The following is a 12,464-nucleotide window of genomic DNA, read 5'->3' as shown; positions in this document are numbered from 1 at the left end:
AAGCTGGTGCCAACTTTTTGTAACGACTAGTTAATGTTGATGAAGCATGGTTACACCACTGTGATCCTGAGACGAAACAACAGTCCTTGCAATGGCGGCACTCCGGTTCAACAAGGCCAAAGAAGTTCAAGACTCAAAAGTCAGCTGGAAAGGTCATGGCCCCAGTGTTTTGGGATCAGGAAGGTGTTGTAATGACTGACTATCTTCCAAGTGGCTAAACAGTTAATGCAGAATACTACTATAACGTGCTATGCTGATTAAAGGAGGCATTGAAAGAAAAAAGAGGGGAACGTTCTGGAAATTAGTTCTCTTTTTGGAAGACTATGCACCTGTTCACAAGACTGGCAAAACAATGGATGTTTTGATGAAACTGAGATTTAAGTGCATAGACCATCCACCTTACTCACCAGATCTTGCTCCATCTAACTATTTCCTGTTTCCAAACCTTAAAAAGAGTTTGAAAGGGCGGCAATTTTTGAGTGATTTGGAGATGATTGCAGCAGAGGAGCAGTATTTCAGTGACCAGACTTCAGACCTGTTTTTTTTTTTTTTTTTTATGAAGGTTACAGAAACTTCAGACAAGCTGTGCCAAGTATGTTGAACTTTGGGGAGAATGTTGATTAACTTGTACATTGCATGGCTCCATGTCATTCCCTTCTCGGTCAGGCTTAGAACTTTTCAGCACGCCCTTCGTAGTACATAATATTTGTAAGAAAAAGACATGTATAGTATACTAGTTATATATACCGGATGTAACAGGCAGTGTCAGTTCAATGCTGCATGACATAAGAAAGTCTTATCAACATACAAGGTGAGTATACCTTATAGGCTGAAATAAGGCACAAGATTATGAGCAAATGTCAATGCAAGACAGGAATTATCCAAGGCTTTATTGGGATAGAGAAAAAATATAAAATATCAAGGAGTAAATTGCTTAACTAACAGGTAATACAAGTTGAATGAGAACTAGTTAAGTAAAATTCAACATAGGTTACAGGAAATAAGTAATTAATGCCACCAAAGAGCCTGTATGCAAACAGATGGATCTATAAGAGATTTAAAAAAAAAAAAAAAAACTTTTCCAGTATAGTACAGCTCATGTTTCAGTGTTTGGAGACAGAGAAGACTATACAAGTATTCTAGTTATCATTCAATACAGAGAGGCCTTTACTCAATAAATCATGGAATTTAATCAAATTTACTGCATCTTTTCAAACTGTTGGTTGTAAGTATCGTAAGTATAGAGTGCTGTTTTGAATACATTATGGTTTTCCTTTCTCTTGTGAAGGAGAAACTTTGTTCCAGTTTTCTGGCAGGAGTGACTGGGGATCTCTCTCCAGTTATAGAATTGTTTTGGAGTGTTCAGTAGTCAGTTCGAGGACCTTAGTTCACTGTTTGGCTGTGGTATGCTGTTTTTTACTTTATCAGTTTGTTAGCCTGGTAAGCCAGTGGTGACTCAGAAGCATTATCTGGTCAAATTTTGGTGGAAGGAATCAAAATCTGTAGCCTGGACTACAGGAATATGCTCAGAGTCTTAATAATGTGAGCTAACTGCCAAATATTGGATTGATCAGGGCAAGGATTTTTTTGTGTAAGTAATAGGTCGTAATAGTATCCTGTTATTTCTGAAATGCTTCCTTTTTAGAGTATTCCAGTACATTCTCCACTAATTGCAGTCTGACATTTTTGTTTCTGTATAATCAAGTTGGACCATTTGTTGTTACCCACAGTACCTTATAAACAGGGGCCAATAAATGTGTGGTGCTGAAAATCCTGAGGCGTTTGTAAGATTCCCCAGGAATACTCTGAATTTTTAGTCTGTCCCTAGCTATAAGCAGACAATGTTTGTACCCTAATTACTCCCCACCCATTTCTAAAAGGCAGTAAGAATGTACCCACTCTTTACACAACAGTCAAAATATATACTTCATTTCGTTTCTCACAGCTTATTAAGGTGTGAGCTGAACTCAGTGGGTCACGGCCTCCCTTTTGCTTTAGAGATGCAAGAAAATATTCCAAGGGTTGCCTTTGAATGTTTGTCATTTGATAACTGCCACAGTAGCTTTAGCTTGTTTGCATCAAGAAAACTCTGAATGTGTTTGCTTCAGCTCTCAGTGGTCTGGGCATGTGGTTAGTGCCCTTAAACTCTGGAAGCTGATAAGCTTGTTATATCCTAGGCAGGATATAAACCATATAGCTAAGGCTACTGGAGCAGTGATCATTCAAACGTCTACAGTTATGTTTAGTTTGCTTTAGTGACACAACTGGACTTTCCCTTTGTATAAGACTGACCAAAATCCCAGTAATAATCCTGAAAGTGCATTCTCATTTTGGTGGGATCTTAAAGTGGCTAGAGACTAAGAAAATTTTCTTCTTCACCTGATTGCTTAGTGGATTCGGTTTAAACAGTATCTTCTATTTTAGGTTTACAAGAAGGTACATTTATCAGTTATCCTTGAGTTGAACATACAAGTTTGGTTCAGGAACCTTGTGCCTCTGTTCTTTCTTGCAGTCTGTATTTACTGGTTTTCCTAATCATTTCTACCCCCCCCCCCAAAAGGTACAATAATAGAATATTAAAGATTTCAGTAGGCTTTGCAGGCTCTCAGGTATGGCTTGCGTAGCACTTGTTTTTCTGGGCAGAAAATTCTGTCTTGAACAAATGTACTTCAGCTGTCAAAGACAACTGTAGAAGGATCTGGTTCACTTTTCCTTATTCTGATTGCCATGTAATTTTATAACACTTAAATTCCATCAAATGTATCAGGTATAAGATTGGAGTGCATCTATTTTTTTCAGGGTATCAACATTAAATTTAATTATAATTGTTTGCTCAGTTGGTATGAGTGGTGTAAATCTCTGCATTAGGATCTGTGGAGATTGGGTTTGTATTAATCTAGCCTCACAGGCTTCTCTGTGGTTATTTTATTAACAAAGTTATTTTTTATCTTGTGCAGTGAGAGTAAAATCTCACCTGAAATTGGACAGTCTTTGAATTACTGTACATCTGATTCATTTTTTTGCCTACTTGTTGCTTGAATACCAACAATTCTGGTTCAGTATATAAAGTAAGCAAGGGATCTGATAGGGAATCTCACTTATTAGGTATTAAACAGATCTGTGTTGAAGTTAGGTGACATGAGTACACAGTGACTAATGATGCTGCTTCACAGTGCTTGAGACTCTGTTTTGAGTTTGAACTGGGTCTGCAGGTTTTCACTATAGTATCTGGCTTTCTCCAGTAATGCAAGTACATGTTGCTGATACTGCTGATTGCCTTTAGATGTGTGGGCTATATGAGAGAGACTGTGTGTGTGTGTGAGTATGGACACATGCATGCATATCTATAGTGGATTGGTATCCCATCCATAAAGGATTTTTGCCTTGTGCCTGTTCCTGTCCAAGGCAGACTCCACCCCATCCTACACACACACCCCCCTTAAAATGGAAAAAGCAGCAAATTATGATGAATAACCTGATGTAATAAAGTCAAGGGACAAACCAAGCCACAGCTGTCATTCAAAGTCCAACACCTCTGTCTGGTCTTTACTCACTTTTTGCTTCCTTCATATCTTGACCAAAAATGTGTAATTTATTTTGGGTAATGTCATGCTGGAAATCTAGGATGATATGTCTTCTGAGTTGTAGTAATCATTTTGTTCTAATAGTCAAAAAGAAAAGTGAAATAACCAACCTAGACAAGCATCCCCTTTAGAGTGTAACTTAAAACAGTAACATGTAAATTAGAATTATGTTAACACTTTTTAGTCCTTTTTGTTTCCTTCAGGGTAAGAGTAGTCAGCAAGAGCCACTGAGTACACTACCCTGATGACTCTGAAGGATAAATGAAAGTAAGACCGCCTTTAGGCTTAACCTGGTCTGAATGGATTATAACAGTTGTCTGTGTAATGGTATTGGCTCTGCTAGGGTGTAATCACCCCTGACATAGTTTGGCCACAAAGACCAACAGGGCAAGTTTGAGTTAGTCGCACATACTGGGTTTCTTACCATATTCAAGTACTGTTCCATTTTTGCTCAGTTATGATACTGTAGAAGATCTTTGCAGAGGAAAGATAGTTAATCTCTGTGAGATACTCAGTACAATAGTTTGTCTTTAAGGATAGGTTGCCAACAAGAGTATAGCTACCATCCACCATCCCTTCTTCCAGGAATTCTTTATTCAGTTCTGACTTTTTATGACTTTTGTATTTTTTTGCAATGTTCTGTTTTTAATATTCTGTACTGTAGTTTGGTCAAAAATCAATTTTATGTTTAATTTCTTTCTCGACTCACTAGAGATGGCATAGAGTAATACAAGATTTTTTTTTTTTTTATGAGCATGTACCAAGAGTTATCAGAAACTAGTGCAAGTCAGAAACAGCCTTACCTAAGAAGGAGGACGTAAACAGTTAGATGAAACCTGAATTAATTGACTAGAAGTACATAGATTTGGTCAAATACTTCCTACCTTCCTCTATATTCTGCTTACTGTCTCTATATTACAGTACAAATACTTCCTACCTTCCTCTATATTCTGCTTACTGTCTCTATATTACAGTACTAACAACTCCTCAAAACTGCCATACAGGGCCTTCCTCTGGTCACACTTAAACTTGCTTAGCACAAAATATTGTCTTTTATACTGTCATATGTGATGTCTCTGATGATTGTATTGTTACAATGGAGTCCTTTTTGTTTAGTTGGAACAAACCACTTTAATCGTGTTCTTCTTGCATGAAATATCTTGTATTGTAAAAATTCCTACTGTACATATAGTTTAATAGTGGACCTTTTCTCCCCGGGACTCCACTGTAAATGGACCTCACTCCAGTCGGACTTTCCCGGTCAACAAATGTAAAATAAATAAATAAATACTGCTGCTCAAATTTGTCTCTTGAAGATCTGATGTACGGGTGAATCCCTACTGTTACAGTAAGTATCTCACAAACATGGCTTTTTTCCTGCTGCTGTCTGAACCACTGTATTAACATAAAATATGTCTAGTATGAAAAATGATACACTGTTGAAACGAGGGGTAGGGTGACACAGCAGTAAATGCAGCTGTCTCCCATCATTCTGTTCTTCCATTTTGGTGCTTAGCTGAGACGCTTTTTGCATAGATTGCGCATACCCTTCCTGTATTTGAATGTCTTTTCACCAGATGCTCTGATTTCCTCCTATATCCCAATCATATGCAATTGCCCAGAGTTGTGCATGTTGTGTGGGGCTGTGTGTGCGAGACAGAATATGTGTGCGCCACACCCTGTAATACGCTGGCAGTCTATCCAGGATTACATTTTCTCCATGTGCCCACTGAGTGCAAAAATAAGCAAATAGTCTTCATATCTCCTGCAAATCTGAAATGACTTAAGTGGATATTAAAAAATGAATGAATGAGTTGACATTTTACTTAGACTGAATTCTGAAAACTGAAATAGAACAAAGCACTTTCTTAAATGAGTTTTCCCCTTAAAAGTTTAATATCTTTACTGTATTACAGAACAGGGTGTGTTCCTTTCTGAACACCCTCTGAATGTTTCTTTTCTTAAGAATTGGGTTTTAATTGGATTTTTAGGGTGCCTACAATCCAGCTGAAACAAAAGTGATCCATATGCGTATGAATCCTTTGAGCCAGGCGAAGCTGCAGAGAGCAAAGGAAGTTCAAAGTCTGAAAGAGGATTATGAGAGGCTTATGCGGAACGTGGAATCAGGAGGAGGTGCAACTCAGGATCAGGAAGGAGCAATCCCTCATCTGCCTTCATCACAAGAAGTTACAGGTAGTGTGCACCATTTCATTTATCGTGTCATAGTCCTTAAACTGTTTTATCATGTCCTGGTAAACAAGTGCTCTAGGTTAGCACACACCTCTGAGTATTATTTCATTTAACTGTGTATTCTTGATCTCTCCTCAGCTTGCACATGCATACAACTGGCCTTGATACAAGTTCAGAGTAGCCATTGGTACTTGTAACTTAAGCTGTCTCATTAATGTGTGTATAGTCCCTTATGATGCAACAACAAGTATACTGAACACTGTGGCATTTGAAGTATAACTTGCACTATTATTTTGTCGGTTGTGTAACATTGCACTTTAACTATGTTTTCTGATTGTGGCAACACAAATGTTGGCTAAGTAGTTCCATATCTTTATTCTAAATGCTGTTGTAAACAGAGTCCTTTGATGTTATGAACTCCCTAGTAGCAAATAGCACTGTGGCATAGAAGGATAAAGCCCTGGCTACACCACAGGAAACCTGAGTTTGACAAGCAGCCTGGATGCCAGTAAGAACTAGCCAGGGAAGATTGGAGGGAGCAGCCATTGCTTGCTCGCCCTTTACAGGTAGAGGACAGGGACTTTGACTCCACAAGGATGCAGTAGGTGTTACCTAATGGAGTTTAAGCTTGCCAAGCCAGTACTATCATGGTGCATTCGCACTAGTAGCTGGAGACAATTGAGCATGCCGAAGCATGTTTCTCCTTAGGACACAGCAGTGGTGGTGCTCAGAAGATCTACTGAGAAGAGAGGGAGTGTTTCCAAGAGGAAAGGGTAGACTGCCACCCAAGACCAGCAAGCTGGCCCTTTCCCTACCTCACAACTTTTGTGGGGAATGGAATGCCAATTGGGCTTCTCAGACAAGAATATGGAGCTCTTACCTAGCCTGGGAATACCCAAGTCCCACCTCCACCCTTACTTGGAACAATTAGACTGATCAAATGGCTTCCAGGGAGTTGATAAAAAAAAAAAAGAAACTACCCAGCAAAAGTCACCTTGGGTGTTTTTTTTTTGTTTGTTTTTTTTTTTTTCTGTGTAGTGGTTTTAAATATTTAAATCTGTGAGTTAGAAGGGGCATAATCCCCAACGTGTTAGTATCAGACAGTTTGAACAATGGGCATTAAATCATGGAAGTGGCTAAAGCTGCACATTAACCATCAGAATGGTCCTGTACCATATATTAGCTAGCTGTAGAACGCACTCTGAGACGTAAGAAATCCACAATGCTTATCTACAGGGACTAGATTCACGCAGTATTAAACCCAATATCATTCTCTTAGGCGATCTAAACAATGGGAAATTTTGTCAATGCAAATGCCATGGAACAATTAGTAAGAGTATCCACTAGGGGAAATAACATTTTGGATCTTGTTCTTACTAATATGGGAGCATCTTGCACTGTCCCTTGCATATCTTCATCTCTTGTAAGGTCTAACCTTAAAGCCGCCTCCTTCAGAATATAAAATTGAAACCAGAGATCCTTTCCACCCAAGGTACCTTTAGAAATTTCTTGAAGACAAGCCTCCTATTCCTAACTGATACATTAGCAAGCTTCAAATCCTCACCAAACCCAGTTAACTCCACTGAATATGCAGAAATGTATGCCACCACATTATACCAGTATATAAGAAGCTGCATCTATGTAAGTGCAGGGCAAACCCCAGAAACAGATCCATATGGTGTAACCATAATATCAACAAGCTTCATAATAAAAGCAAAATAATTTTGACTAAAAGTAAAAGAGTAATTCCTAGAATGTTAGAGCCTCTGTCACTGAAACAAACAAACCAGGAACTTAAAATTCACCAAAACCAAGTTGGAGGCTAAAATAGCTGCCGAAACCAAAGATAATCACAAAGCATTTTTTAGTTATGTTCGTAATCTCAAAAGCACAATGTAGCAGTGCTTTGAGCTGATTGTGAACCATGTTACCTACATTGAAGCTAAAGATATAAAGAACCTACTGGCTGATAACTTCAACTCTAACTTTACCCCTTTTTCTCATGCATCTGTCCTTCAAGATATACCTGAAACTGGCTGACTTCCAGCTATCACACAAGACCAAGTCCTAAAAGTGCTATCAACATTTAAAAATACTACATCAGTGGGTCCTGACAATATCCCTGGATTCATCTTAAATAGTCCAAAGCACAATCTGGTCACACTCCTAACAACACTGTTCAATCTCAGCTTACATAAAGCTTTTGTCCCAAGTGAATGGAGAACAGCTACAGTCATTCCCCTGCATAAGGGATGACCTTCCACAGACCCATAAGTCTGACCAGCCTCTTATGCAAAGCCATGGAAAAGACATACCATGGAACTAATCAAGTCAGAACATAAGGAACTTCCAAACACTTGACCTATCTCAGTTTGGATTCGTCAAGGGCAGGTGATACTTACTCAGATTGGTGGTTTTTTTTTTTAGAAGGTTACCAAAGCAATGGATAAAGGAAAAATGGTATACACATCTTACCTTGACCTGGCCAAATCATCTGGCATAATTCCCCACTCAGGCATAGTTTAAAAAAAAAAGCTATATAAGCTAGGAATAAACCTCTGTGTCACCTGCTGGATTGCTAACTGACCCACAGGGGGGAAGTTACCTCCTCAAGAAACTAGTGACCAGTGGCGTTTCCCAGGCTTTTGTGTGGGACCTCTCCTGTTTGTCCTCTACTTTTCTGAAGTAAAAGCCAACTCCAAGAGCTGTGGCTGACTACATTTGCAGATGACTGCATGCCAAGAGCAGTCATTGAATCCCCAAATAATTTAGCCATCCTGCAGAAAGGTTTGTCCCAAGTAAATAACTGGTGCCAAAATCATGGACTGAAACTAAATACCAAAAAAATGTATTATTGTATCCTTTGCAAAGTCATCTACCCCAGGGGAAATCCCATATTGACAATATGCCCCCTAAGAGCTGACCCAGTTGTTCGGGATTTGGGAACTTATGTGAACAATGACCTAACTTTTGACCGTGTCCATTGTTATAAGAAAGACCTGTATTGCACAGCTTATAAACAAAGGGATTGTGTCTAGATCTAGGGATGCCATTATCCCCCTTTACTTAGCCTTCATTAGGCCATTCATTGAATATAATGCTCCCTTTGGCATGTATCTGTTTTGACACATGCAACCAATGCAACACCCACAGAGATACCATACAAAATGGATACAAACCCTAAACAACATCCTATATGGACCAACTCAAAGCCCTGTGAATGTACTCTGTATACTACAGACTGCTAAGAGATGACCTGTATCTGGCATACAAGGCATCCTCTCATCCAATACAGATGGATTTACTGCACATCAGAAGTCAAATGGCATCAGAAATACGGTGTCTAGGGATCTAAACCTCTTCTGCAACATCAGCAGAATGGTTTAGGTGGAAAGGTATATCTCGTAGGGGGGATACCATTTCTCTGGAACAGGCTCCCTGTCCACATAAAAAATTCATCCCTGCCCATATTCAACAGTAACTTGATCTATGGATGGGAAACTAATGGACAGAAGCAGCCACTAAATGATTTTCCCCATGCATGGTTCCGTTCAAATTATCTATGGCATCATCCCAGTTATTCTTATGAGGGGTAATATATAATTATCATGCCATGGGATGGGTAAGGCCAATCTTGAACCAAATGGGTTAGGTTAATTCAAGCATGAAAATTGAAATTGGCTGGCCTTAAAATGGCCTGCAGGGGCAACTAACCTTGTACTTGCCTATGAGCATTTACACAGTGGCAGTCCATCTTCAGTACTACTATGTTTGATGATATCCCTTGATTTAAGAAGGCCTTTTAGAAAGAAAAGGGATGAATATTTGTAAGGTAAGTCTTCTGCTGTGATGGGGTTTGTACTACAGTCTGCCTTTGACTGTTCCCTGTTGGACACCATTTACACAGCAACACCTACCTGACAAGGGCAGCACAGCTTCTGAAATCATTATGTAGGCATGTGCTTGATGATGTCACGTGATCATAGGCAGTAAAACTGGAGAGGAACATTTTTTGATTGTTCAGAATGGCCATTGCTATCATTTGATGTAATTGATTGTAGTGCAAAGCAGGGTCCTGTTTTGGGGGTGCATTGTGTATTGGCTTCTGTTTGTCTCAGAAGATTACTGACATTTGTACGAGGTCCTTTAAGGGTGGCTGTTAGGCGTCAGTGAACCAAAGATTTTGCCAGATGGGATATGTTGTGGTTTGATGAACTGTAACCCACTAGTGCATGTCCAGCTCTTTGGGGTCTGAAATCAGTTTATTGACGTTGAATGTTAAGGCATTTTTCTGCTGATGACCTGCACAGAAGAGGTATAAAAAAGTGAAGAAATGTGCTAGTCAACTAACAGAAAACACAGAGACACTGGAATAGATTACTGAAGGTATTGGATTAACACGAATCCTTCAAAAGAAGTTAAGTTATGATGCAGTGCTTTAATATCCACTCGTATGTAGAAGGGGGGAAGTCCATCATTTATTTCTTGTTGCCTAAAAAGATACTTGGAAAAAAAATGCAAGCGTTTGAAAAAATGTGTGCAGCTTGGATGCCTTGTAATATAAGTGTACCTCAGAGACCAACACTGTGTGTCTTGTCTGTGTGTGTGAGAGCCTGAAACTGTAAAAGACCTGGTTATGGCTTGCCATAAAATTAAAGGTTCTTCCTGCATGTTACATTGCAGTCCATCTTCATTTAGCAGAACAGATGATAGCTCAAGTCATCTGCTCTTACATTTTATGAGAAAGTAAATCACAATAAAAAGAGGTGTGGAGGAAGAGTAGTTAAATCTAGAGAGGGAAAACAGGTTATAATTTGTTGGTCTCCCTTAACATGCAGTCTTTTGAGATGTTTTGAATAAAAGAAAATGTGATAAATGGGATAATGTCTGAGTCATACTGAAGTCACCTGTTATGAAAAAAGCAGGGGCTACCAAGAGAATATATTAACTATATGGATGTTATGTACACTTAGCATGTTATGCAAACTGTCATTTAGCTAATTGAAAGTAAGAGAAAAAAGGTGTTGACATGTCATGTTAAAGTTTTGTTGGAGACCTGTGAAAAGCAGCAGTACTGAACACAATTTTGTTATCCTTTTCAAATGTTCTGAATATTTAGACCATCCTGCCTGTTAATCTTATGGTTACTAATGATTAGATTAGAGTGTTATAGTAATTACACTCTTGCACTGAATGAAACAGAGATGCTACTTGCACATGCTACAGTAATCTTTCAAGTAATGTAACTTTCTGATATGGGTAACATTTTGGATTCATGGTAAAATCATCTTAAAATCACACATTACTAGCATAAAAATATTAATTTTTTTGCCCCTCAGAATACCCAATTTGTGCCTGCTGTTAGTTACTTGGATATAGAAATTCTGAAAGGCTGCAGAGTCTTATGAAAAAATAAGTTCATAAGTTTATTTTAGAGAGTCTTGGCTTGAAGGCCTTCTAGGAACACTGACTTCTTGAAATTTTGATTAAATACTTCTTTCCCACCCAATTATTTGGATTCCTTAAAAAATGGAACATTATTAGGGTTGTGACTCCATAAAGAATGTTGATTCCAAATTATAGTTAAATACTGAGATATGTATAAACGTTTTAGCTTTGTTAATTTATAATTTATGCAAAATTTTAAATTGTCAAAAAGTTTTATTACCATTGAAAATCTCAAGGTTGAATCCTAATCTGATTTTCCCTTTTTTATGGCTTTAAATACTATGATTAGTATACTCCTTTAATATTGTCAATGTAATGAATAAAGGTTTGTTTTATAACACAAGTTAGGCAGGGAGTTGATCTTCCTTTGGTGAACTGTTTTTGCACAGATTCCAACTTTAATTGACCAGCAGTATATATCCAGAATGAGCTATTATACTTCAAAGAGGGCTGATAGCGTGATCTATGAAGTTTAATCATACAGCAAACATTTCTATACGAAATGTTATTTACCGTAGTTCCTAACTGTCTTATAGACTTGTTGGTAATAGTGAACAAATGGTTTGGAAATGAATAGCTTTTAAAAACTTGTTATTCACAATTCTTTATACAAACAGACTATTGTAATAATGTTCCTTCTACTAAAACAGGTTCCTCAGGAATCGGTTTATTGAAGAACATGATTTTACATTTACTTGCACTGAAAGAGATGCCCATTTTATGATCTTAGGCAAAAAAGATTTAAATCTTGATAATCTTAAAATGAAATCAATTTTACAGTCACCTGCATATTTGCTTAACCAAAATGAGTTCTGTTTTAGAATTGATGAAAAAAACTAGGTTAAACAGTGACCACGAGATGGAGCCCTGGACCCCCCCCCCTGTGCACTTTCAAAATATTACAGTTTCATCCTTCAAGAATAACAAATTGAGAACCGTTACAAGCCTAGCCAAGTTTAACCCATGTTCTCAAAAGTGTCTGGTTCAGGCAGACAAGAAAATCAGCACCTAACTGCCCCTGTCCAAGAGGGCTCCCAGAGTGAATTTCTGGTTGCAATCCAATCTTGTACATATCCACCTTGTTATCCAGTGAATGATATATGAATTGTATTCAGTGTTTTCTCAAAACTCTGTATATTACATAGTAGATTACAAAGTCAAATGCTTTGGTTAGATCAAGTAAGATGGTACCTCATGTTAAGCCTAGAGAAGTATCAATGGTTACCTGATCTTAGACTTTAA

The 12,464-nt window shown here is 38.2% G+C and overlaps 1 protein-coding gene across 1 annotated transcript in view; it reads left to right on the top strand.

Moving 5' to 3' along the window:
- Window positions 1-12,464, top strand: part of MAD1L1 (mitotic arrest deficient 1 like 1) — a 4,750,917-nt gene that overhangs the window by 2,932,533 nt on the left and 1,805,920 nt on the right. Inside the window, exon 16 of the mRNA XM_044089554.1 lies at window positions 5,576-5,777. Within this exon, the coding sequence (XP_043945489.1) occupies window positions 5,576-5,777 (202 nt within the window). The remainder of the gene's footprint in view (window positions 1-5,575; window positions 5,778-12,464) is intronic.

The sequence above is a fragment of the Protopterus annectens genome, chromosome 12.part0 (assembly GCF_019279795.1).
Source record: "Protopterus annectens isolate FY-2018-M chromosome 12.part0, PAN1.0, whole genome shotgun sequence".
Taxonomy (NCBI): Eukaryota; Metazoa; Chordata; order Ceratodontiformes; family Protopteridae; genus Protopterus; species Protopterus annectens.
This window is presented reverse-complemented; position numbering and strand designations above follow the sequence as displayed.